We start from the raw sequence: 27,037 nt of genomic DNA on the forward strand, positions 1-27,037 counted from the left end.
GAAATACATTAGAATGAAGTCTGTTATTTTCCTGTCATCAGCATAGATTTACCAGGCACTTACCATGTGTGAGGCAACAAAGAAGAAATTAGGAACACACAGACAAAATTCAAGAATTGGCATCAAATGTTACATCTGAATGCAGGGAAGAGAGGGAGAGCTAGTCCATGGGCAGATAGTTTAACTAGTTATAATACAGTATGGTGAGTGCACCATCAACATACAAAAAAATACAAAAGTACAGATTGGGAAAGAAACTATTTGTCTTGAAGGCATCAGCAAGCACAGCTTTCATTATTTTCATTATTTTATTTTATTTATTTTTATTTATTTATTCTTTTGAGACAGAGTCTCACTCTGTCACCCAGGCTAGAATGCAATGGTGTGGTCTCCACTCACTGCAACCTCTGCTTCCCAGGTTCAAGTGGTTCTCCTGCCTCAGCCTCCAGAGTAGCTGGGACTACAGGTGTACAAGTGCCTGCCACCACACCCAGCTAAGTTTTGTATTTTTAGTAGAGATGGGATTTCAGTATGTTGGCCAGGCTGGTCTCGAACTCCTGACCTTGTGATCCACCCGCCTCAGCCTCCCAGAGTGCTGGGATTACAGGCGTGAGCCACCATGCCCAGCCAATTTTTAATTTTTCTTTGAGAGTCTTGCTCTGTCGCCTAGGCTGGAGTGCAGTGGCACAATCTAGGTTCACTGCAACCTCTGCCTCCCGGGTTCAAGTGATTCTCCTGACTCAGCCTCCTGAGTAGCTGGGATTACAGGGTCACGCCATCACGCCTGGCTAACGTTTGCATTTTTAGTAGAGACGGGGTTTCACCATGTTGGTCAGGCTGGTCTCAAACTCCTGACCTTGTAATTCTCCCGCCTCAGCCACTCAAGTGCTGGGATTGCAGGCGTGAGCCACTGTGCCTGGCCCATTATTTTATTTTTTTGGTTTTTTTTTCTTTTTATATATTCAACCAGAAGACTCTCGAATACAAGCACAGTTTTGAAGAGAAGGTGGTAAAATGCTCAGAATAGCCAAAAAGGGAAAACAACCCAAATGTCCATCAGGTGATGAATGGGATATTTGGCAACAGAAAGAAAAGAGATACTGAGGCTACAGCATAAATCTTGAAAACACATCCTAAGTAATAGAAGCCAGACACAAAAAACCACGTGCTATATGATATCATTTATATGAAATGTCCAGAACAGGCAAATCTACAGAGACAGAAGCAGATTTGTAGTTCGTTGTGGCTGGTGGAATGAGGAGATTGGGGGGTGACAAGAAGAAAAGAATCTCTTTTTGGGGAAATTCGAAAATGTTCTAAAATTGACTATGGTAATGGATGCCCAACTCTGTCACTATACAAAAGTCACTGAATTGTACACTTTAAATAGTGAAATACACGTATAGGAATTATAGCTCAATTAAACTATTTTTTTAAAAAGAGGAGGTACTGGCAATTAGCAGGATCTCAAAGTTTAAGTAGGAATTCCTCACATAGAAGAGAGTACCTGGAACGTATATTTCAAGCTGATAACAATAAAACAAATACTGTGAAAATTGCACCATTGAGGGAGAAATGAACAATTCTGTGTGACTAGAGCAAAGAGTTGTTTTGAAGAAAGGGAAGAGGGCCGGCATTCTGGTAGGCCAAGGCAGGAGGATCAACTGAGGTCAGGAGTTTGAAACCAGCTTGGCCAATCATCGTAAAACCGTGTCTCTACCAAAAATGCAAAACTGGCTGGGCATGGTGGTACACACCTGTAATCTCAGCTACTCGAGAGGCTGAGGCAGGAGAATCGCTTGAACCCAGGAGGCAGAACTTGCAGTGAGCTGAGATCCAGCCATTGCACTCTCGCCTGGGCAACAAGAGGGAAAGTCCATCTCAAAAAAAAAACAAAGCAAAGAGGTAGTTCAGCCTATGAAAGATCTTGAGTGACTTAAGAAGGATTCAAACTGTATTCTGCAGACAAAAAATGCAGAAGGCTTTTAAAGTAAAACTGAAAATGATAGTGTCTCTACCACTTCAAGCTATCACACAAACCTACTTTACAACTTTATAATGGTTTCCTTCTCCCACTCCAAACAGCAAAATAGGAGAGAATTTATACCAACAGATATTTATAATACTTACTTCCGTTTCTGACAATTTCTTCCTTTCAGGAAGTATCTGATGTCTAGAGGAGCGCCTTAAGGGTATCACTATTTCTTCAGTCACCTTTGACCTACTGATGTGTAAAGCTTTTGCTTTTTCAATCAACTGTTTTGCTTTTGATATGTTTTTTGAAGCATTGCTTGCCTAGACAAAAAAATTGAAATATTAATTTACATCACAGGAAAATATATTATATTTAATAATAGAAAAAAATACAATCGCAAATCACATTAAATCAACAAACAAATGGTTTTTCAAATCTTACCAGGGACCTTAAATTGAAATGTGTCTAGTTATTATTAGTTTACCTTTATTTCTTACTTGAAATTATCCAGGTAAATATATTTACATGTGAGTAAAACACCCAAGAGGATGTCTGCAGTATAGACTTGGCAATCTATTTTTTAATTTTAGTCACCAAATTCAGGCAAAGTACTTTCCAAATCTGAACAGTTACCCAGCCTATTATATGCATGGTTCTAGGCTGCAGACCATAAAGAAAATAGTATTATAATACACAGACCTTGGCTTCAAGGCTTTGAGTTTTTGTTTTGTTTTGTTTTGTTTGTTTGTTTGTTTGTTTTTTTGAGGCGGAGTCTCGCTCTGTCGCCCGGACTGGAGTGCAATGGCCGGATCTCGGCTCACTGCAAGCTCCGCCTCCCGGGTTTACGCCATTCTCCTGCCTCAGCCTCCCGAGTAGCTGGGACTACAGGCGCCCGCCACCTCGCCCAGCTAGCTTTTGTATTTTTAGTAGAAACGGGGTTTCACTGTGTTAGCCAGGATGGTCTCGATCTCCTGACCTCGTGATCCACCCGTCTCGGCCTCCCAAAGTGCTGGGATTACAGGCTTGAGCCACCGCGCCCGGCCTGTTTTGTTTTTTTTAATGGAGTCTAGCTCTGCCGCCAAGGCTAGAGTGCACTGGCACGATCTCAGCTCAGTGCAACCTCCACCTCCCGGGTTCAAGCGATTCTCCTGCCTTAGCCTCCCAAGTAGCTGGGACTACAGGCACACGCCACCACACCCAGCTAATTTTTGCATTTTTAGCAGAGGTGGGGTTTCACCATGTTAGCCAGGCTGGTCTCAAACTCCTGACCTCAGGGAATCTGCCTGCCTCAGCCTCCCAAAGTGCTGGGATTACAGGCGTGAGCCTCCACACCCAGCCTCAAGCTTCTTATATGTGATAAAGAAGAACGAGGCCGGGCACAATGGCTCACAACTCTAATCCCAGCACTTTGGGAGGCCGAGGTGGGTGGATCACCTGAGGTCAGGAGTTTGAGACCACCCTGGGCCAACATGGTGAAACCCCCATCTCTACTAAAAATAACAAAAATTAGCTGGGCTTGGTGGTGGGCCTCTGTAATCCCAATGACTTGGGAGGCTGAGGCAGGAAAATCGCTTGAACCTGGGAAGTGGAGGTTGCAGTGAGCCAAAATCGTACCACAGCACTCCAGCCTGGGCAACAAGAGGGAAACTCTGTCTCATAAAAAAAAAAAAAAAAGTAGACGGCTGGGCTCGGTGGCTCATGCCTGTAATCCCAGCATTTTGGGAGGCCAAGGCAGGCGGATCACGAGGTCAGGAGATGGAGACCATCCTGGCTGACGTGGTTAAACCCTGTCTCTACTAAAAAATACAAAAAATTAGCTGGGCATGGTGGCAGGCGTCTGTAGTCCCAGCCACTCGGGAGGCTAAGGCAGGAGAATGGCATGAATCGGGGACAGAGATCCCGGGACAGAGATCATGCCACGCACTCTAGTCTGGGTGACAGAGTGACACTTCGTCTCAAAAAAAAAAAAAAAAGAAAGAGTACAAACAGGTATAGTGCAGGTATACAGTATACTTTATTACTGTGTCTATCATTATGTGTATATACATCACACATACCTATATATAGAGAGAGAAACAGAGACAGATAGACCAAGAAGATCTATTACATAAAAAATACAACATAAGGCCAGGTGCAGTGGCTCATGCCTGTAATCCAAGCACTTTGGGAGGCCCAGGTGAGAAAATCACTTAAGCCCAGGAGTTCAGGACAAGCCTGGGCAATATAGCAAGACTCCGTCTCTATGAAAAATTTAAGAATTAGCCAGGCATGATGCCTGTAGTCCCAGCTACTTGGGAGTCTGAGGTGAGAGACTGGATTGTACCTGGGGAGTTGAGGTTGCAGTGAGCCATGATTATGGCACTGCACTCCAGCTTGGGCAACAGAGTAAGACTGTCTCAAAAAATAACAAACAAAAAATACAACATAGTAGTCTAGAGTACAAAGAGTATTTCAGGCTGAATCCTTGGAACAAGGTTGAAAAGGTATTACGATACAGAAAAAGAGCATAGGTAAGAATAAAGTCTGACCTTCGGGCCTAGCACTGCCATTGGTATACAATGTGACCATGTGCATTTAAATATTATCGTCCAGAAAATGTGCTTTCCATATTGAGTTCAACAAGTTTTTATGTTGGAATTGAGCATACACACACAGAAAGAGGCAGAACAGTTTACATTATGTGATCCCTTTAAAAAAAGATGACATATCAGCCAGGCATGGTGGCTCACACCTGTAATCCCAGCACTTTGGGAGGCCAACGTGAGTGGATAACGAGGTCAGGAGGTCGAGACCATGATGAAACTCCATCTCTACTAAAAATACAAAAAATTAGCTGGGCGGGGTGGCGGCGCCTGTAGTCCCAGCTATTCGGGAGGCTGAGGCAAGAGAATGGCATGAACCCGGGAGGTGGAGCTTGCAGTGAGCCGAGATCGTGCCCCTGCACTCCAGCCTAGGCAACAGAGTAAGACTCTGTCTCAAAAAAAAAAACCAAAAACCAAAAAAAAACCCAGATGATGTATCTATTTAAGCAGAGAAAAATGTCTGGAGAGAAAAAATCTAACTATTAAACTATTATCTGAAAGGATAAACAATAAGCTGTTATGAATATGGAGCTGTTAGGAGAACCAGTTTACTCTTATTCTCATAGAAACATGAAAAATCGGCCGGGCGCGGTGGCTCACGCCTGTAATCCCAGCACTTTGGGAGGCCGAGACGGGCGGATCACAAGGTCAGGAGATCGAGACCATGGTGAAACCCCGTCTCTACTACAAAATACAAAAATTAGCCGGGCGCGGTGGTGGGCGCCTGCAGTCCCAGCTACTCAGGAGGCTGAGGCAGGAGAATGGCGTGAACCCGGGAGGCGGAGCTTGCAGTGAGCTGAGATCGCGCCACTGCCCTCCAGCCTGGGCGACAGAGCGAGACTCCGTCTCAAAAAAAAAAAAAAAAAAAAATCTGGCCAGGCACAGTGACTCATGCCTGTAATACCAGCACTGTGGGAGGCCAAGGCTGGAGGATTGCTTGAGGCTAGGAGTTCGAGACCAGCCTGGGCCAAAGAGCAAGACCCTGTCTCTACAAAAATAACAAACGAAAAGAAAAAAGAAACAAAAAAGAAAAATCTCACCCAGAAAATTACTAAGATTTTCTCCTAGAGCTAGTACACAAGCCTGGATAAGGCTTCAGAGAACAAGGGCCCTGTGGTAAGAGGTTCATTGACAGAGAATGAGATAAAATAATTGATCTAAGTAAGTTTGGATAAAGGTCCCAATTTGGATACATTTGAGACTTCTCTTGCTGGAAAATTTACCATTAAATCCCAATTTTAAGTAGTACGTGAGGCAAACCAAGGCATAATATCTCTAAAAAAAGTTAAAGTTGAAGCTGTCCTCTAGAATTAAGAAGAATAAAATATGTGGGACAAAGTTCACCACAGAGACTTTTAACCTTTAGCTGTGGTACAATCAGCTGGAATCTTGCATGTTTTCCAAAAGACTAAAGACCATATTTCTTTTCTTTTTTTTTTTTGAGACGGAATCTCACTTTGTCACCCAGGCTGGAGTGCAGTGGCGCAATCTCGGCTCACTGCAAGCTCTGCCTCCCGGATTCACGCCATTCTCCTGCCTCAGCCTCCCAGGTAGCTGGGACTACAGGCGCCCACCAATACGCCCGGCTAATTTTTTTATTTTCAGTAGAGACAGGGTTTCACCATGTTAGCCAGGATGGTCTCGATCTCCTGACCTGGTGATCCGCCTGCTTCGGCCTCCCAAAGTGCTGGGACTAAAGACCCTCTTTCTAACTGCTTATAGTTGTGTAACTCTAGGAAAGACACATCCCAGAATCACAAATAAAAACACATGTTTCCTCATCCTATGAACTAACAACAAGTTTCTTCATCTATAAATAAGGGTTAAATAATATTTACTTTATGAGATTAATGATGTGAGTACTAAGCACACTGCCTAGAATGTGGTAAGATGCCAAAAAATGACAGCTACTGAATAGGAGCAAAGGAGATACCAATGTAGCAGTTGTTTTCACCCAAGGATTAATTCAGAGTCACCTTGGTGGCTTTTTTGAAATACATATACCCCTATGGGGAAGGGGGAGGGGGGAGGGATTGCATTTTGAGTTATATCTGATGTAAATGACGAGTTGATGGGTGCTGACGAGTTGATGGGTGCAGCACACCAACATGGCACAAGTATACATATGTAACAAACCTGCACGTTATGCACATGTACCCTAGAACTTAAAGTATACTAATAATAATAAAAAAAGAAATACACATACCCGTACGTACTCCAATTCTGCCACGGTGGGGACGAGGAGCTTATTTTGCAGAAACAACTAAACCACTCTTGTATATCTTACCTCTCTCTTTAGAGCTGTAGTTTTTCAAGTGGAAGTGATTATTTTCCCCTCCAGGGAATATTTAGCAATGTCTGGACACATTTTTCGTTGTCATTATACAGGAGTTAGTTGGGTGCTACTGGTATCTTATGGATAGAGGCCAGAGTGCTGCTAAACATCCTACAATGCACAGGACAGCCCTCCCCAGCAAAGAGTTATCCAGCCAAAATGTCAATAATAGCAAGGTTGAGAAACTCTGCTTTTGAGTCTCTAATCTACAGAAATAAAGGAAAAATTCAATCATGACCTACAGGCAGTGTTACAGACTGAATATATCCTCTGAAAATTCGTATGTTGGAATCAACCCACTATGTAATGGTATTAAGAGGTAGGGCCTTTAGGAGGTGATTAGGTCATGAGGGTGAAGCCCTCTCTCTACCTGTTCTCTACCATGTGAGAAAACAAGAAGACAGCCTCACCAGACACTGCATCAACTGACGCCTTGATCCTGCATTTCTCAATCCCCATAACTGTGAGAAATACATTTCTGTTGGTTAAGCCACTCAGTATATGGTAATTTATTACAGCAGCCCAAACTAAGATCGTCAGTGTTAGGGAAAATGATCACGATGTAAACTTACTAAGAAAGCTTTTTATAAATAGATTATACTCTGCCTTTATCAATTGCTTTCACCTCACAATAAGATATCTTAATTAACTAGAGGAATGGGATAATAGTGAAAAATATCATAGGGTTGTAGTTAACCAATTTATAAAATACATGAATTTTATTATGGCTCATTACTTCCAATAGTAATGTGGGGTTTTTTTTGTTTGTTTTTTAAGGAAACAGAATGGCACTTATAGGACTCTACTATTTTAATTACCTTTTTAGTGTGAGAAATAAAATCTCCATCAGTTGCTTCAGATTTCTCAGATCTTTTGTTAGATTTTTTCTTAGATTTTTTGGGAGTACTAATTCTGGTGAATTTCATTCTGAAATAAAAATAAGGTATTCAGAAACATTTTCATTATTATAACATAAAGAATCTCAATTAAATATAGATAAAATAGAGCTTGTGCATCTGCATGTAATCCCAGCTACTCAGGACCCTAATATGGAAGGATTGCTTGACCCCAGGAGTTCGAGACCAGCCTGGGCAACACAGTGAGACCTTGTTTCCAGATAGACAGATAGAGATAGATAGATAGATAGATAGACAGATAGATAGATAGGCAGACAGATAGCTAGATAGCTAGCTAGCTAAGAACCAACTAGGGCTCCAATTTCTGGAATGTTCTTAAACAGGAGAAAAAAATAATTCCCATCAGTTTCAAACCACTGATTCAAAAGTTAAGTCAAACTTGCCGGGTGCAGTGGCTCACACCTGTAAGCCCAATACTTTGGGAGGCTGAGTCAGGCAGATCACTTGAGGTCAGGAGTTCAAGACTGGCCTGACCAACATGGTAAAACCCCTTCTCTACTAAAAATACAAAAATGAGCCGGGCATGGTGGCACGCACCTGTAATCCCAGCTACTCAGGAGGCTGAGGCATGAGAATCACTTGAACCCAGAAGGTGGAGGTTGTCGTGAGCTAAGATCGTGCCACTACATTCCAGACTGGAAAACAGAATGAGACTCCATCTCAAAATAAAATAAAATAAAACAAAATTAAATAAAATTAAATTAAAAATTAAAATTAAAACAAATTTTTAACTAAATGTGGCAAACAAAGAAGCATTTTTGAAGCTCTGTTCTTTTTCTTCAAGGCTAGGCACGGTGGTCATGACTGTAATCCCAGCACTTTGGGAGGCCAGGAGGGTGGACTGAAGTCAGGGGTTCAAGACTAGCCTGGCCAACATGGTGAAACCCCATCTCTACTAAAAATACAAAAATTAGCTGGGTGTGGTGGTGGGTACCTGTAGTCCCAGCTACTTGGGAGGCTGAGGCAGGAGAATTGATTGAACCTGGGAGGTGGAGGTTGCAGTGAGCCAAGATCGCCCCACTGCACTCCAGCCTGGGTGACACAGTGAGAAAAAAAAAAAAAAAAGAAATCCTGTTATTTTTCTTACTAATAGCTGTGTTCTAGAAAAAAAAAATACCCTCCAATACTTGAAGCATTTTTGTCCCCAGCTAATCATACATGCAGAATACTAGAACGTTAGAACAAAAACAAACCTTACCTAATAGGGCTCTCTGAATCAAAGGGTATTGTTATTAATTCCGCTGTATATAAACTATGCTTTTCTGATAAGCTGGCTGCTTTTGGAGTGGAAGCCTTTAGTGGACTACTATCTTGTACATCTTCAGAATCAATACCTCTAATGGTTTCTGCAGTAGGTGTGCTGCTAATTCTTCCAGATCTTCTGGTTGACTTGGGCGTGGAAACATTTAGCAAGCTGTCTTCAGAATCAGCTTCAGAATGTGTAAGCTTAATATCTTTAACCGGTATGCTGGTTTTTCTTGACAATTTATTATTGTTACACAGAGAGGAAACCTTTAGAAGGTCATCATTTGCTCTATCTTCACAAACAAGACTTTCATTGTTAAATAAAGTGCTGCTTTTGAAAAATTCTGCTTTCCTTTGTCTTAAACTCATTCTATTTTGATATTGTTTCTCTTTTAAGAAAAAGGTTGTTTCTTTCTTTTGAGTGTTTCCCTCTCTGTTTTTGCCTGGAATAGCCCCAGTATCTAATGTTTTCTTATTCTTCTTATTTAGCTTTTTATTTTTCTCCTTCGGAAAACTTCCTTTATCAGTGTGTGCCTGTGAATTGCCATTTTTTGAAACCATTTGGATATCAGGATTTTCCATGATTTTTTTAGAATTATCATCTCTTCCTTCTTCATGTAGAGATTTTTCATTAAGATCTTTCTGCTTATCAGAAGACTTTTTAACTCCATTTTTAAGTGCATCTGATGCTGGCTGCCTAAATGCTTTCATAAATTGCTGTCTTTCTTCTAGAGTGCATTTTGGTTTCACAGCTTCAGAACTTTCAGCTTCCAAAACAGCCAATTCTAATTCTTCCTCCTGTATAACAACATTAGATTTTCTTTTCTGAACTGTCTGTTCATTCTCAGGATCAGATAAACTATTTTCCATTTCAAATTGCTTTTGTTTCAAGAAAATTCGGGGTATTTTCCCTATCTTTTTGAGCGGAATAGGGTGAACCTGTGCAAGAACAGTAACTGTCTTAAAGCGTACCTGCTGGGAAATTTCAGAGTTTTCTGATTCACTTGTATAACCACTTTTGACTATTTCTTCAACAGTTTCAGAAGGAACACAAATTGACATCGTAGAGTCTGGTATCTCTTCCACTTTATTTTCCTTGTGACTTCTTAAAAATTCCTCATATGAGACAGTTATTGTACTATCATTCAACTGGGCTGCTTCAGTTACATTATCTCTAGAGTAGCTTGTAGTATTCTCCATCTGTTTACTATCTTTACCATCTTCTTTAAGCAAATTTAGTTCCTCTGCCAAGGGTAAGCTTTCAGATAGATCTGCTACATCTCTGCACTTCCTTTTTCTCAACTTTTTGAAGTCATTTTTTGTGGTCCCTTGTTTAGGATTTACTTTTTTAGAATTTTGCAGGGAGGGCATAGTATTTGGTTGACTTTTTGTATCTTTAATGTTTTCTGCAAGTACCTCTACTTGTTTCTTGTAAAGTAAAATAGAAGTACTACTTTCCACAAAAGCATTATTTAAACTACAGTCTTCTTTGCTATCATTGCTACTAATTTCAATTGGAGCTTCATTTTCAGTTTTAATATTATTTAGTTGATGAGATAAATTAACCCTCCTTCTTTTTTTCTTAAATTCTACATTTGAGAACATTTCCAAAGGTGTCATACAGTCTTTGTTGCTGTCAACAGGTACTGATTCAGATGACTTTATCTTGCACTCTTTCCCTAATTGCATCTTCTCATTTGTGGGTGAGGTCTTTCTAAAATAATCCAGAATATTACTAGGTTTTGGTGGAGCAAAAACCCTGTCTCTAGTCTTCCCTAGTGGTGATAAATATTTTGTAATTGTTTTGCAGGAAGATCTGTCATCATCTTTCCTTCGCTTTTTGCATGGCTAGCAATTTAAAAGAAAAAAAGGCACTTATTTCAAGCAAGATAATACAAAATATAAATTTTAAACATGGATCTAATGGTTTACGTAATAGAATTAAAAAAAGGAAGCCTTCTTTAGGTGAAAAACGTGATACATTAGAAAGAAAATAAGCTTTAAAGTTAAACCAGGCCAGGCGTGGTGGCTCACACCTGTAATCCCAGTACTTTGGGAGGCCAAGGCAGGTGAATCACTTGAGGTCAGAAATTTGAGAGCAGCCTGGCCAACGTGGTGAAACCCCGTCTCTACTAAAAATACAAAAACTTAGCTGAGCATAGTGGCACACGCATGTAATCCCAGCTATTTGGGAGGCTGAGGCAGAAGAATCACTGAACTTGCGAGGCGGAGGTTGCAATGAGCCAAGATGGTGCCACTGCTCTCCAGACTGGGTGACAGAGCAAGACCTTATCACAAAAAAAAAAAAGAAATCATACATGTATTAGAAAACGCCATTGATTTATTATTTATAAAACTGTAATTGTGGCCGGGCGCGGTGGCTCAAGCCTGTAATCCCAGCACTTTGGGAGGCCGAGACGGGCGGATCATGAGGTCAGGAGATCAAGACCATCCTGGCTAACACGCTGAAACTCCGTCTCTACTAAAAAATACAAAAAACTAGCCAGAGAAGGTGGTGCGCGCCTGTAGTCCCAGCTACCCGGGAGGCTGAGGCAGGAGAATGGCGTGAACCCGGGAGACGGAGCTTGCAGTGAGCTGAGATCCGGCCACTGCACTCCAGCCCAGGCGACAGAGCGAGACTCCGTCTCAAAAAATAATAATAGGCCGGGCGCGTTGGCTCAAGCCTGTAATCCCAGCACTTTGGGAGGCCGAGACGGGTGGATCACGAGGTCAGGAGATCGAGACCATCCTGGCTAACACGGTGAAACCCCGTCTCTACTAAAAAATACAAAAAAAACTAGCCGGGCGAGGTGGCGGGCGCCTGTAGTCCCAGCTGCTCGGGAGGCTGAGGCAGGAGAATGGCGTGAACCCGGGAGACGGAGCTTGCAGTGAGCTGAGATCCGGCCACTGCACTCCAGCCTGGGCGACAGAGCGAGACTCCGTCTCAAAAAAAAAAAATAATAATAATAATAATAATAATAAATAAATAAAACTGCAATTGTATCAAAGGCAACATACATAGGCTCCGGAGTCAGGCAAATCTAAGTTAAATGCTGGCTCTGACATTTACTGGTGTAAAATGTTAAGCAAATTACTTTTAACTTTTCCATTTACTTTTTCAAAAAATTTAACTTACTTTTAGCTACTTTTTACCTTCTTTCATTTGTAGAATACAGATAATAGACCACAGGGTTGCTATTAAGCAAAATAATGTGTATAAGGTTTTTACCCTTACCATACTAAAAGGTAAGTATCGTTATTATGAAACAGGGTTTCTTAGCATTAGGGCACCAAAACCAGAAACTGTAACGGAAAGATTGATAAAACAGACCACATAAAAATCAAGAACTGTGTACATCAACTACCAGAAGACAAGCTGAGTAACTAACTGCCTTGATTTAGCAAAGGAATATCAGCATAACAACTAAGTAGACCAAAAAAAGTGGCGTTCCAAGCACAGGTGGATGTATGAACTAGTTGAACTTAAAGATCTTTTTCAGAGCTAAAGTTCGGTGATTCCATATCACGAACCCAGAACTTGACCCTGGGATCCTCTGTGACATGCCAGAAGTACAAAACATCACGTTCCACCAACATTTTGGGATCTGGGAACTGGCCGTGTTATCTTAAGTCCCCAATTTACTGTGCCCCGCAAATATCTCACAATCCAAATGTTTATCAGGACTTGTCACGACTCTAAAAAACGACACGCTCTGGCAACCGCTGCACACAATGTGTCACAGCTGTGGGTCCTCACAACGTCCCACCTTTCCCCTTACAGAGGGAAAGTCAGGATCACCTCCCCCCAGATCCACCTCCCAGTCCCCCAAAAGACAGAGGAAGGAACTCAACAGATCCTCGACTCAACCTCACCTCAATCTCGTAGTCCTTCACGGGAGGGGGAGCAGCTGCAGCCGCCATGGCCAGGACCCCCACCATACTCCCCGCTTCCTGGAATCCCGTCTCCTAGGACCTTACGCGGTCCAGCCCGGTCTGCCTGGAGGCCATGGAGGCGGGCCCGCTCCAGTAGGAGCAAGTTTCTGGGATTCTGCAAGTTTCTGGGAATCCGTTTAGGATTCCCCCGCGCCCACCGACAGGGAGCCGGAGCGGAGGCTGGGCCCAGATCAGCCGAGTCGAACACGGAAAGAGGCAATGAGAAAGCGCGGGCAGCGAGATCCCTGAGGCACGGCCAGTGTATGCAGGGTGCCCTCGAAACCCGCGCTCCAGGCTGAGCGCTCGGGACCGGGACCGGGCCTGGGCGGGGAAAGCAAGCGGAACGCAGATCGGACCACAGAGCTTCGGAGGGAATTCTTGTCAATTGGGTTTTCGCGCCGTCCTGAGCGCAAGGGGCGGAGTTTACGGCTGTTTCTGGAGGCTGCGCGGAAGGTGAGTCGAGAGGGCCAAAATAACTCCCTGGGCGAACTCGCGGGGGGCGGAACGATCGCATGGTGGAATTGAAAGCCAACCCGGGAATTCGGAAATTTGAACTTCTGTCCTATCAGTTTCACCGTTGAGGACGTGATTTCACTAAGTCACCTAGTCAGTTGTTGACAGAATTAAAATTTAGACTTTTTTTTTTTTTCCACCAGTTGTCAAATGATCCTTTATTGAAATACTTTCCTTTGTGCTTAACTGGCTGGGCATTCCACAGCACCACTGTTGATGTCATCTATGATGTCATGAGGGTGGCGGCCATCAACATTACAGCCCACAGACTGGGCAGTCCCCAGGATCTCTTTAATGGTTCCAGAGAGTTCTCTGGCTAAGGATCGGTGCCGCATCTGTCGAGCAATGTTGATGATCTCATCAAAAGTGGTATTCCCACTGTGTTTAATGTTTTTCTGTTTCTTTCTGTCTCTTGGTGGTTCCTTGAGGGCTTTGATGATCAGGGCAGAGGCAGAAGGCACCACCTCAATCTGGGCCTGTCTGTTCTGAATGGTCAGTTTCACTGTAATCCTCAGGCCCTTCCAGTCACCCGTTGCCTTGGCAATGTCATCACCCACCTTTTTCGGAGACAGACCCAGGGGGCCGATCTTGGGGGCCAGCGCAGAAGTGGCACCGACTTCACCTCCGATGCACCTCAGGTATACGACTTTGATCTCGTTGGGGTCGAACTTCGGCGGCATGGTGGAGGCGGCTGGTGTCGGATGAACCCGGATTCGGAACGACCGAAGAAAGTTGCACCTTTGCCCCCTCCGAGCCGAAAGCCGAGAGAGGAATATTTAGACTCTTAACGCCCTAGGCTAGCCCCTCTTTAAAGAGGAAAATGCAGAAAAAGGAAATAATTTACATTGTTACCATGCACAATAAAACGCTAATATTTGGGCGAGCCTTCTACCTCAATATACGTCCACTCAGGATCCGAAATTCGACCTTTTTTTTTTTTGTTTTTTTTTGTATCTTTTAGTAGAGATGGGGTTTCACATGTTAGCCAGGATGGTCTGAATCTCCTGACCTCGTGATCCGCCCGTCTCGGCCTCCCAAAGTGCTGGGATTACAGGCTTGAGCCACCACGCCCGGCCTAAAATTCGACTTTTACACCTGTAAAAGTCGAAGTACCTATTCGACTAAGGAGGCATTTCTTCTGTGGATTTCGTCCTCTCGAACAGCCGAGAAAGGCAGTCATTGCTTCATCCGGTTGGCCTGTGTTCAGTCCTCGCAGGGTGCCAGTAATTTTCTGGTTTCTAATCTCATGCATCATTTGCATTGTTTTCATGGGTTTGGTTAGCCTTTACTTTTTCTTTTTTCTTTTTTCTTTTTTTCCCCCATTGTCCCAGGTTTATTGAAAATATTACAGCATTACACAAAGACTCAAACAGCTCCCCGAGGTGTTTTGAAATTCATCCCAACTGTAGGCTGGGTGACCTACAGGTTGGACAGGCTACCGAAGTCCAAAATCTTCTGCATTTCCTTAGTGTCAGAATTCTATTTCAATGATCTCCTGATCCAGAGCTGAGACCTCGGGAACACAATTGTCTTCTCCTTTCTCTCTCCTGCTCCTGCAGCTTGATGGAGATACCTCTCTCTCACTGGCCCCCTCTGAATCTGCTTTATCAGATGCGTGACATAGCCTGCTATCTTGTTGCGGGGCTTCTTGCTGAGGATAATGGCGATCTCCTCACATACGCGCTTGTTCGTATGGAAGTCTTTGCCCAGGCGAATGTAGTACTTTTCTTTTCTTTTCTTTTCTTTTTTTTTTTTTTGAGACGGAGTCTCGCTCTGTCGCCGGGGCTGGAGTGCAGTGGCCGGATCTCAGCTCACTGCAAGCTCCGCCTCCCGGGTTCACGCCATTCTCCTGGCTCAGCCTCCGGAGTAGCTGGGACTACAGGCGCCCGCCACGTCGCCCGGCTAGATTTTTGTATTTTTTAGTAGAGACGGGGTTTCACCGTGTTAGCCAGGATGGTCTCGATCTCCTGACCTCGTGATCCGCCCGTCTCGGCCTCCCAAAGTGCTAGGATTACAGGCTTGAGCCACCGCGCCCGGCCTTACTTTTCTATAATGACCCGGGCCGCCTTCTTTACTTCACGGTTTTGATGCGAACGCGCCCTATGTTGTCGGGTCCTTGGTAAAATAGCTCTTTTTCTTTTTTTTTTTTACGTTAAAGTTGCAATTATATTAAATATAGCCTGTTACATTTGTTTGAGTGTATCGTTTTTGTTGTTGTTTGTTTGAGACGGAGTCTCCCTCTGTAGCCCAGGCTGAAGTGCAGTGGCACGACCTCGGATCACTGCAATCTCCGCCTCCAGGTTCAAGCGATTCTCCTGCCTCAGCCTCCCGAGTAGCTGGGACTGCAGGCGCGTACCACCACGCGGGGCTAATTTTTGTATTGTAGTAGAGAGGGGGTTTCGCCATGTTGGCCAGGCTGGTCTCGAACTCCTGACCCCAGGTGATCTGCTCAACTCGAGTTCCCAAAGTGCTGGGATAACAGGCGTGAGCCACTGAGCCGGGCACCACGCTCCACCAGCAATTTGCTGGTTTTTTTTTTTTTTTTCGAAATGGAGTCTGGCTCTGTCACCCAGGCTGGAGTGCGGTGCCACAATCTCAGCTCACTGCAACCTCCACCTCCCTGGTTCAAGCGATTCTCCTGCCTCAGCCTCCCAAGTAGCTGGGCATACAGATGTGTACCACCAGGCCCAGCTAATTGTATTTTTAGTAGAGACAGTGTTTTGCCATCTTGGCCAGGCTGATCTGGAACTCCTGGCCTCAGGTGATCCACCCTCCTCGGCCTCCCAAAGTGCTGAGATTACAGGGGTGAGCCACTGTGCCCAGCCAATTTGCTTTTTTCATTCAACATGTTTTTTTTTGTTTTTTTTTGTTTTTTTTTTTTTTTGAGACGGAGTCTGGCTCTGTCGCCCAGGCTGGAGTGCAATGGCTCAATCTTGGCTCACTGCAACCTCCACCTCTCTGGTTCAAGTGATTCTCCTGCCTCAGCCTCCTGAATAGCTGGGATTACAGGCTCGCACCACCATGCCTGGCTAATTTTTTTGTATTTTTAGTAGAGACGGGTCACCATGTTGGTCAGGCTGGTCTTGAACTCCTGATCTCGATATCCACCTCTCAGCCTCCCAGAGTGCTGGGATTACAGGCGTGAGCCAGCACACCCCACCTCACTTTTTTTCAAAAGCCATTCATGATACATATAGATCTGATTCATTCCCTTTCTTTCCTGAGCATTCTATCTATGCAACACATTTTATTTATTCATTTCCTTATTATTATTATTTTTGTTGTTTTGTTTTTGTGTTTGAGACAGGGTCTCACACTGTCACCAACCTGGAGTGCAGTGGCATGATCTCTGCTCACTGCAGCCTCAAACTTCTGGGCTCAAGCAGTCCTACCACTTCAGCCTCCCAAGTAGCTGGGACTACAGGAGCGTGCCACCATGCCTCACTAATTTTTTGTATTTGTAGAGAAGAGGTTTTGCCATGTTGCCTGGGTTGTATTATTATTATTATTATTTATTTTTTTTTTTTGAGACGGAGTCTCGCTCTGTCACCCAGGCTGGAGTGCAGTGGCCAGATCTCAGCTCACTGCAAGCTCCGCCTCCCGGGTTCAGGCCATTCTCCTGCCTCAGCCTCCCGAGTAGCTGGGACTACAGGCGCCGCCACTTCGCCCGGCTAGTTTTTTGTATTTTTAGTAGAGACGGGGTTTCACCGTGTTAGCCAGGGTGGTCTCGATCTCCTGACCTCGTGATCCGCCTGTCTCGGCCTCCCAAAGTGCTGGGATTACAGGCTTGAGCCACCGCGCCCGGCCTATTATTATTTTTTTGAGACAGGGTCTCACTCTGTCACCCAGGCTGGAGTGCAGTGGCGCGATCACTGCTCACTGCAGCCTCCACATCCCTGGCTCAAGAGATCCTCCCACCTCAACCTCCCAATTTGCTAGGACCACAGGTTCGCCATCATGCTCGGCTAATTTTTGTATTTTCTGTAGAGACAGGGTTTTGCCATGTTGCCCAGGCTGGTCTGGAACTCCTGGGCTCAAGCAATCCTCCTACCTCAGCTTCTTGAGATTACAGGTGTGAGCCACCACGCCCTGCCCACAAGGTTTTATTACATATAGTCACACCTATTGTGACAGATACCTTCTGGTCTGGCAAGCCCAAGCCCAGCTTATTCACCACGGTCCTTACAGACAACACTTGCCAACACCCTTCTTGGACTTGTGCCAGAATTGCTGTCCTGCTGGTCATCTCTTGGGACTCTCTCTTGGATCCCTCATTAGTCCACAAGCTTCTGGGTGGTGACACCCGGTTTTGTTGTTTTTTCGTTGTTTTCTTTCTTGAGACGGAGTCTCGCTCTGTCGCCCAGGCTGGAGTGCAGCGGCCGGATCTCAGCTCACTGCAAGCTCCGCCTCCCGGGCTTACGCCATTCTCCTGCCTCAGCCTCCCGAGTAGCTGGGACTACAGGCGCCCGCCACCGCATCCGGCTAATTTTTTGTATTTTTAGTAGAGACGGGGTTTCACCACGCTGGCCAGGATGGTCTCGATCTCCTGACCTCGTGTTCCGCCCGCCTCGGCCTCCCAAAGTGCTGGGATTACAGGCGTGAGCCACCGTGCCCAGCCTGCTGTTGTTTATGAGACCAAGTCTCGCTTTTTTGCCCAGGTTGGAGTGCAGTGGCACAATATTGGCTCACTGCAACCTCTGCTTCCCGGTTTAAGCAATTCTCCTGCCTCAGCCCTCCAGTAGCTGGGATTACAGGCGCCCACCACCACACCCGGCTAATTTTTGTATTTTTAGTAGAGATGAGGTTTCACCAGGTTGGCCATGGCTGGTCTTGAACTTCTGACCTCAATGATCCAGCCGTCTCGGCCTCCCAAAGTGCTGGGATTACAGGCGTGACCCACCGCGCCCTGCTGACACCTGGGTCTTAGTAACCTGCCCTAAGGCGTGCTCTGGCACCAGATCTGGGCTCAAATCCTGCGTCTTGGAAAAGTCGATTCGCTACTTAAAAATTTTTTTTAATTTAAAAAAAAAAAAAGGATTTTTTATTTAGAGACAGGGTCTCGCTCTGTCGCCCAGGCTGGAGTGCAGTGGCTCCATTACAGTTCACTGCAGCCTCGACCCCTGGGCTCAAGCAATCCTCCCAACTCAGCCTCCCGAGTAGCTAGCTGGGACCACAGGCGCGCTCCACTACGTGTTGCTAGTAGTAGCAGTATAGTAGTAGTAGTAATAGTAGTAGTATTTTTGGTGAGACAGGGTTTCGCCGTGTTGCCCAGGCTAGTCTCGAACTCCAGGGCTCAAGGGATCCGCCCGCCTCGGCCTCCCAAAGTGCTGGGACTGCAGGCATGAACCACCGCGCCAGGCCGATTCCCACCTTTATCTCCCAATTTCCTCGTCTGAGCAATGGAGATACAGGTAGGGCTGAAGGTCAGGCAACAATGTGATGAGCTGTGAGAAGCACTTGGCGAGGTGCTGGTTATCAATCTTGCCCTGCCTCAGTACGTTTACCAAGGAGGCCTAGCCAGCCGCGCTGTGTAGCAGCACGGAAGAGGGGTGAACCGCGGGGCGAGCGGCGCTGGGACCCAGACGCCACCCGTGCGAGGCGCCGCAGCGCGCCCGTCAATCAAGGTCGTCGTGGGGCGGGGCGGGGCGGTGCGGTGCTTCCGCCTGCGCGAGGCCGGGCCAGGCAGCTCGCGCCCGGCGCAGGTCGGGAAGCCGCGCTAGGTCTCGCCGGCCGCGCGGCCAGATGAGGGGGGCGATGGAGCTGGAGCCTGAGCTGCTGCTGCAGGAGGCCCGCGAGAACGTGGAGGCAGCGCAGAGCTACCGGCGGGAGCTGGGTCACCGGCTTGAGGGGCTGCGGGAGGCGCGGAGGCAGGTCAGAGGGCCACACCCACAGGGGCGCTCTGGGCCCGGGGGCGGCGCGGGTGCCGGGCGAGGGCAGGGAGGGCTCTGAGGGATGGGAGTGTCCGAAAACTCTGAAGTAGGGAAGAGGCATTCATTTCAAAGGAGACCTAGTGGAGTCAGAACGGGGAAGGTGGGAGTTGGGGAGGTCGTAAGGGGAAGTTTTGGGGGCGGAGGGAGGGTGTGAGGAGCGTTCACTAAACTGTGGGGCAGCGATGGGAGTAGCGGTGGGGTCCGAAGTTTGGGAGAGTAAGGGACCAGAGCAGATTCCGAGGGGGTCACGCGGGTAGTGATGAGTCGGGGGAGGAGGAGACTATTCGGGAAAACCTGCGGTAGGTAGACATTGATTTTAGAGAGCCTGAGGAAAAGGTGGGACAGTGACCTGGGAGACTGAAAGTGGAGACAAAATGGATATTGGAAGGGGAGGACTAAGGGGCGAGAGTGAGGGAGGGGGTAGGGATTGAGAAGCAGTAGCGTTGGCACTAAATAAATGCAGTTAATGCCTGAATAATATACGATTTTGAATGCTTTTTAAAAAATCATTTAGAGTAATCCCGTTCTAGAAGGTTTAAAATTTAAGATGAAGGTGAAGCTATGTGGGAATAGCAGAAGGAAAATTATTTCATTTTCCTTGAGAGAGGGAATACAAAGATATAGGGAAATGGAAAAATAGATTTTGAGAGGAGTGCTGAAATGAAAAGCTAAAGATACTTTCAAGTGGTGCAGTTATCTGTTTCACAGGGAAAGAGTTATCAAAGATACAGGAAAGTCATATGGTTTCTCTATACCCTCGAACGTGTATAGAAAAAGATATAACCCGCTGCCAATTGGAGATAGGACGGATAATCTTCAGGCTACTATTAATGCAGCTGCTTAATAAGTGCTTTTTGAGTGAATGGGATTCCATCTGAATTTCTCTGGGTCATACTTCATATTAATCTAGATGGTCGTCTTAGCACTTCCATGCTGTATAGAACCTGAAAATGGTAGAAAAGTGCTGTGCAAACAGTGTCTTTGGATATTCTCATCATTAAGGACTCAACATGTTTTAGGTTATATATATATAAAACATATGCAAACGTATATAAATATGTATATATATCTTTTCTTTTGAGACGGAGTCTCTCTCTGTCGCTCAGGGTGGAGTGCAGTGGCACTATCTCGGCTCACTGCAACCTCCGCCTCCCGGGTTCAAGCGATTCTCCTGCCTCAGCCTCCCGAGTAGCTGAGATTACAGGTCTGTGCGCCACCACACCCGGCTAATTTTTGTATTTTTAGTAGAGACAAGGTTTCAGCAAGTTGACCAGGATGATCTTGAACTCCTGACCTCGTGATCCACCTGCCTCAGCCTCCCAAAGTGCTGGGATTACAGGCGTGAGCCACTGCGCCCGGCCGGGTTTTATGTATTTAAAAATACAGTGTAGGCCAGACATCTTTTGTATTTTAGTAGTGAAACCGGAAGCAGAATCTAGATATGATTATGCTGATTTGGTGAATACTTTTCAAGGCCTTCCAATGCACTCATCTTTATTTCTCTGTGAAAATGTCTGCATTATTCCTTCTGCTATTTTGAAATAGGGACTCTAGATCTAAGACATTGTATAAAAAGAAAGATATTAAAATACCATATAACATTTCAGTCAGTTAAGGTGTATTATATATGAGCATGATTATTGTTTGTGTATTAACAATTCAGAATCAGTAGAGTTGACACTAAATGAGTGAGTTTAGCACCTGGGAATAATTAATTTCTCGTGATATTGGATGCATTAAAAAAAATCATATGATTACACCTTAGATGGTTTAGTATTCAATTTTCAAACCTATACTTTTTTCAATTTTATATCCAACAATTTAAATACAGGACATGCTCCTCTGTAGTTTAGTTTATTATGAGCTTTGTTTTGTTTTGTTTTTGAGGCCCATTGTCTTGGGCTTGAGACAGAAAACATTAAATGGACATCCATTACAATTAGGTTCCTGATGACATTGCCTTCTGACTAGACTGAGTAATAATGTAGTTCTCTTTTGTGAGTGTGAGTCTCTTTTGGGAATGTGTTTTGTGCCAGTGGCAGTTACAACAGCATCTCTCAAAGCTAACTCTAGGGGATTGTGCGTGTTTGGGTTTGTGGTATAAGTCCTCTGTGAACTTGCATTTTAAGGAAGGTCTATGGTACAAAAATATTATCAAAATAAGCAGCTGCTTTTGTTTGGTGGTTAGGATATTTTTAGGGTTCCAGTCATTTTCAGAGTAACTATGTAAAATACATGGCACTTTAGTCAAGGATTTTGCATGGGAGAAGCATGAGAAGAGCAGAGAGGAAGGGATGCCACCTGTTGTCTTTATTTTTTACTTGCTGATTTTATATCTTTTTGGCATATGATTTTTGTTTTTGTTTTTCTTTTTTTTTGGTGGGGGTGCGGACAGGGTTTTGTTGCATTTCCCAGGCTGGTCTCCAACTCCAGGGCTCAAAAGATCCTCCCACCTCTGCCTTCCAGAGATGGAATTACAGGTGTGAGCCACTGTGCTGCCTGGCATGTGACTTTTTTATTGAGATATAATTCACATGCCATAAAAGTCATGCCTTAACGTTTACAATTCAAAGGTTTTTAGTATATTCATAGAGTTGTCCAACCATCACCACTATCTAATTCAAGTATATATTCATCACCCCCAAAAGAACTCCTTAGCTGTCACTCCCATATCCCCTGGCAACCACAAAACTACTTTCTGTCTCCATGGATTTGCCTATTCTGGTCATTTCATATAAATGAATTCATACGGTATATAGCCCCTTGTGACTGACTTCTTTGACTTAGAATAATGTTTCAAGGTTGATTGATGTGGTAGCACGTAACAGTACTTCAAACCTTTTTATGGCTGAATAATTGTTATGTGGATATACCACATTTTATTTATCCATTCATCAGTTAATGGACATTTGGATTATTGGATTAATTCCACTTTTGACTATTATGAATAATGCTTCTGTAAAGAATTTGTGTGGACATGTTTTCAGTTCTTTTAGAATATAGCTAGGAATTGGTGGATCAAAGGTAACCTTTTGTTTAACCTTTTCAGAAACTCTTGGCATACTTTTTATCTTTTTTTTTTTTTTGAGACAGGACCTCGCTGTCACCCGGGCTGGAGTGCAGTGGCACAATCTTGGCTCACTGCAAGCTCTGCCTCCCAGGCTCAAGTGATCCTCCCATCTCAGTGTCCCAAGTAGCTGGGACTACAGGCAAGTGCCATCACACCCAGCTAATTTTTTGTATTTTTAGTAGAGATGGGGTTTCAGCATGTTGCCCAGGCTCCTGAACACCCACTTTGGCCTCCCCAAGTGTTGGGATTACAGGCTTGAGCCACCACACCCAGCCTCTTTTTTTTTTTTTTTTTTTTTGAGCCAGAGTCTTGCTCTGTCACCCAAGCTGGAGTGCAGTGGCATGATCAAAACTCACTGCAGCCTTGACTTCCTGGGCTCAAGCCATCCTCCTGTCTCAGATCCCCAAGCAGCAGGGGCTATAAGTACACACCACCATGCCTGCCTAATTTTATTTAATTTTTTTAGTAGAGATGGTATCTTCCTGTGTTTCCCAGACTGGTTTCTTTTTCTTTTCTTTTCTTTTCTTTTCTTTTCTTCTTTTCTTTTTCTTTTCTTTTCTTTTCTTCTTTTCTTTTCTTTTTTTTTTTTTTTGAGACAGAGTCTCGCTCTTTTGCCCAGGCTGGAGTGAGGTGGCACAATCTTGGCTCACTGCAACCTTAGGCTCACTGCAACCTCCGCCTCCTGGGTTCAAGAGATTCTCCTGCCTCAGCCTCCTGAATAGCTAGGGTTACAGGTGCCTGCCACCATGCCCATCTACTTTTTGTATTTTTACTAGAGACGGGGTTTCACCATGTTGGCCAGGCTGGCCTCGAACTCCTGACCTCGGGTGATCCTGCCCACCTCAGCCTCCCAAAATGCTGGGATTACCACCGCACCTGGGTAAGCCACCATTCCCAGCTGCCAGGACAATTTCTAACTCCTGAGCCCAAGCAATCCTCTTACCTCAGCCTCCCAAAGTACTGGTATTACAGGTGTAAGCCGCTGCATCTAGCCTACCTTTTATCTTTGCTTTAGTTTCTTATCCTTTAAAATCTAGCATGAAATTTGTCTCGTGTTAAGAAATCATGTTGTTTGAACATTTAGAAGGAAGAAGAATAAAAATGTTTTTAAGTTATTCTGTCAAAACTGCCAACATGTAGCAGTTTCTCCTCTTGTGGTTAAGTTTAGGCTCTACCCTCTTTTCAGAGAAAAGGAAGTTCTGCATAGGAATGCAAGGATTGTCTGTAACTCTTAATGTTTGAATAAGTTAAAGGCTAGAAAGCTGTTCATTGTCTTCAGGAAATCAGATAATGTTTACAGCCAACTTGGCCTAGCTGATGTTGAAATCATTAAGAATAGTTCTCTATAGCTCCCTGGAATCCTTGGTACTAAGATGTAAATACCAAAGAAATTAACTCCCACTGTCCTTAAATATTCATTTGTTCATTCACTCAAGTAAATATTTATTGGGTGCCTACTGTAGGGCTGAGAAACTTCTAGGTCCTAGATTCTGTGTTCAAGGAAATAGATCACTGCCCTCCTGGATTTATGCATTCCTCTTTACTTTCGTGGCTGATACTTAGGTTATTACCCCTAAAAACAAAACAAGAAAAATGTAAGTTCTATTTGTGTATTCATTTTTAGATTTCGCTTCTATTATATCTTTCATCACTTGTCCTATTTCTACAGCATTGGCCTTTCTGTTTGTTATAAGTAGAGATCCAACCTGGCTAATATGGTGAAACTCCATCTCTACTAAAAAAATATAAATTAGCCGAGTGTGGTGCCGGGTGCCTGTAGTCCTAGCTACTCTGGAGGCTGAGGCAGGAGAATTGCTTGAACCGGGGAGGCGGAGGTTGCAGTGAACCAAGATGACACCACTGCACTCCAGCCTGGGCGACAGAGCGAGACTCCATTTCAAAAACAGAAATATAAGTTGAGATAACTGATCAAAATGTCATGTAGTGATGTCAGCTGGCCACTCAGGCCTCACAGAGTGGCACCACTTTGATGACATTGCCAAAGTCAGGGCCTGGTCTTTAAACTTTGTAAGTCCAAAAAGTTCATCTTTGTACATTATCAAAGGGGAATTAGTTGAGGTACTGGAGGTGTCTATAGTGAGAAATGCCAGTATTTTATTCTGTGTGTTCTAATTCACTCTATAACATCACTATGTTGGCTTTCATATACCTTTTGGTATTCCGATTCAGTATTTCTCAGGACCCTAACAAAAGCAAGTCTCTGCTCCTTCAAGAGCAAATGGTAAGATCCTTGCACCTAATTAAGATACTAGTTGGTGGCAGGGCGCAGTGGCTCACCCTTGTAATCCCAGCACTTTGGGAGGCCGAGGTGGATGGATCACATGAGGTCAGGAGTTCGAGACCAGCCTTCAACATAGCAAAACCCTGTGTCTACTAAAAATATAAAAAAATTAGCCAAGTGTGGTGGCACACACCTATAATCCTAGCTAGTCTGCAGGCTGAGGCAGGAGAATTGCTTATACCTGGGAGGTGGAGGTTGCAGTGAGCCAAGATGGCGCCACTGCACTCCAGCCTCAGCAACAGAAGACTGTCCCCCCAAAAAAAACACACAAAAACTCAAAAAAAAGTTATTTCAAAAAACCAAGACAGAAAGTCTTAGTAGCTTAACAAAGAAAAGAAAGCTGTTGGCCAGGCGTGGTGGCTCATGCCTGTAATCCCAGCACTTTGGGAGACTGAGGCAGGCGGACCACCTGAGGTCAGGAGTTTGAGACAAGCCTGACCAATATGATGAAAACCTGTCTTTACTAAAAATACAAAAATTAGCCGGGCGTGGTGGTGGGCGCCTGTAATCCCAGCTACTCGGGAGTCTGAGGCAAGAGAATTGTTTGAAGTCAGGAGACAGAGGTTGCAGTGAGCTGAGATCGTGCCATTGCACTCCAGCCTGGGCAATAAGAGCGAAACTCTGTCTCAAAAAAAAGAAAATGCAAAGAAAAGAAAGCCGTTATTGCTCCTTTTATCTCCCACTTCCTCTTCTGTTACCCATTTTCAAAATACTGCAAAAATCTGAGTATAATTTGTTACAGTAGTAGTACTTAAAATGTTCCTATTATAGTATTCTAAGAAAAGATTAAATCCAGATACAGGGAAAACCAAGAACAGGTGAAATAAATAAATAAATAAATAAATAAATATTTTTTAATGAAGTTTCACTCTTATTGCCCAGTCTGGAGTGCAATGACGCAATCTTGGCTCACTGCAACCTCCGCCTCCCAGGTTCAAGCAATTATCTTGCCTCAGCCTCCTGAGTAGCTGGGATTACAGGTGCTTGCCACCACGCCCAGCTAGTTTTTGTATTTTTAGTAGAGACAGGGTTTCACCATGGTGAAGGCTGGTCTCGAACTCCTGACCTCAGGTGATCCGCCCATCTTGGCCTTCCAAAGTGCTGGGATTACAGGCGTAAGCCACCACACCCAGCCCAGATGAAATATTTTTAAAATAACCTATAATTCTACTACTTACAGACAACTGCAGTTAACTTTTATTTATTTATCTATTTATTTATTTTTGAGATGGAATCTCAGTTTGTTGCCAGGCTAGAATGCAGTGGCACCATCTCGGCTCATTGCAACCTCTGCCTCCTGGGTTCAAGCCATTCTTCTGCCTCAGCCTCCTGAGTAGCTGGGACTACAGGTGCGTGCCACCACGCCCAGCTAATTTTTGTATTTTCAGTAGAGATGGGGTTTCACCATGTTGGCCAGGATGGTCTCAATCTCTTGACCTCATGATCCACCTTCCTCCGCCTTCCAAAGTGCTGGGGTTACAGGCTTGAGCCACACTGCCCGGCCTGCAGTTAACATTTGATGTATCTTTCTGTATCTATTATTCTGCAAAGTTGAGAGACTACTGTATATGCAACTTTATATCACTTTTTATTTTTAATTTTTTTTAATTTTTTTATTTTTATTTATTTATTTATTTTTTGAGGCGGAGTCTCGCTCTGTCGCCCGGGCTGGAGTGCAGTGGCCGGATCTCAGCTCACTGCAAGCTCCGCCTCCCGGGTTTACGCCATTCTCCTGCCTCAGCCTCCCAAGTAGCTGGGACTACAGGCGCCCGCCACCTCGCCCGGCTAGTTTTTGTATTTTTTAGTAGAGACGAGGTTTCACCATGTTAGCCAGGATGGATTTTTAAATTTTTATTAACATTATAAGCATTTTGTTAACATTATAAGAATTTTGGTAACATCATAAACATTTACAAGAATATTTTCCCATGTAAAGCCTTTTTTTTTTTTGAAGACAGTCTCACTTTGTCATTCATACTGGAGTACAGTGGCACCACCTTGGTTCACTGCAACTCCCGGGTTCAAGCAATTCTCCTGCCTTAGCCTCTCAAGTAGCTGGGATTACAGGCACATGCCACCACACCCAGCTCATTTTTTGTATTTATAGTAGAAGGAGGTTTCATCATGTTGCCCAGGCTGGTCTTGAACTCCTGAGCTCAGGCTGTTCACCTACCTCAGCCTCAAAAAGTGCTAGGATTACAAGCATGAGCCACTGCGCCCATCCCACAGCCTCAT

General features: G+C 44.5%; 3 protein-coding genes across 5 annotated transcripts in view; 1 reads left to right on the forward strand and 2 right to left on the reverse strand.

The window, feature by feature from the left end:
- The window catches only part of ATAD5 (ATPase family AAA domain containing 5), a 66,899-nt gene extending 53,501 nt beyond the window's left edge, over positions 1-13,398 (reverse strand). The window contains exons 1-4 of the mRNA XM_033184270.1: positions 12,928-13,398; positions 9,008-10,902; positions 7,711-7,819; positions 2,131-2,295 (exon numbers count right to left, since the gene is read on the reverse strand). Of these exons, the coding sequence (XP_033040161.1) occupies positions 2,131-2,295; positions 7,711-7,819; positions 9,008-10,902; positions 12,928-12,993 (2,235 nt within the window). The 5' untranslated portion in view covers positions 12,994-13,398. The remainder of the gene's footprint in view (positions 1-2,130; positions 2,296-7,710; positions 7,820-9,007; positions 10,903-12,927) is intronic.
- A 225-nt stretch (positions 13,399-13,623) lies between these two features.
- LOC117067558 (60S ribosomal protein L12-like) lies at positions 13,624-14,288 on the reverse strand. Its single transcript, XM_033184271.1, has one exon. It carries the CDS (start codon positions 14,178-14,180, stop codon positions 13,683-13,685), a length of 498 nt encoding a protein of 165 aa, XP_033040162.1. The 5' UTR covers positions 14,181-14,288; the 3' UTR covers positions 13,624-13,682.
- Positions 14,289-19,145: 4,857 nt separating this feature from the next.
- The window catches only part of CRLF3 (cytokine receptor like factor 3), a 55,571-nt gene continuing 47,679 nt past the window's right edge, over positions 19,146-27,037 (forward strand). The window contains exon 1 of one of the 3 annotated variants that reach the window (XM_033184274.1): positions 19,146-19,371. In XM_033184274.1, the coding sequence (XP_033040165.1) occupies positions 19,243-19,371 (129 nt within the window). In that variant the 5' untranslated portion in view covers positions 19,146-19,242. Of the gene's footprint in view, positions 19,372-19,437; positions 19,531-27,037 lie in introns of those variants that run through there. The other 2 variants (XM_033184272.1, XM_033184275.1) reach the window with 2 other exon arrangements.

The sequence above is a fragment of the Trachypithecus francoisi genome, unplaced genomic scaffold (genome assembly GCF_009764315.1).
Source record: "Trachypithecus francoisi isolate TF-2019V2 unplaced genomic scaffold, Tfra_2.0 Lachesis_group20, whole genome shotgun sequence".
In the NCBI taxonomy this organism is placed as follows: Eukaryota; Metazoa; Chordata; class Mammalia; order Primates; family Cercopithecidae; genus Trachypithecus; species Trachypithecus francoisi.

What these genes read in the sequence shown, in the direction of transcription:
- LOC117067558 (XM_033184271.1), bottom strand. Translation starts at nt 14,180, where the DNA reads ATGCCGCCGAAGTTCGACCCCAACGAGATCAAAGTCGTATACCTGAGG.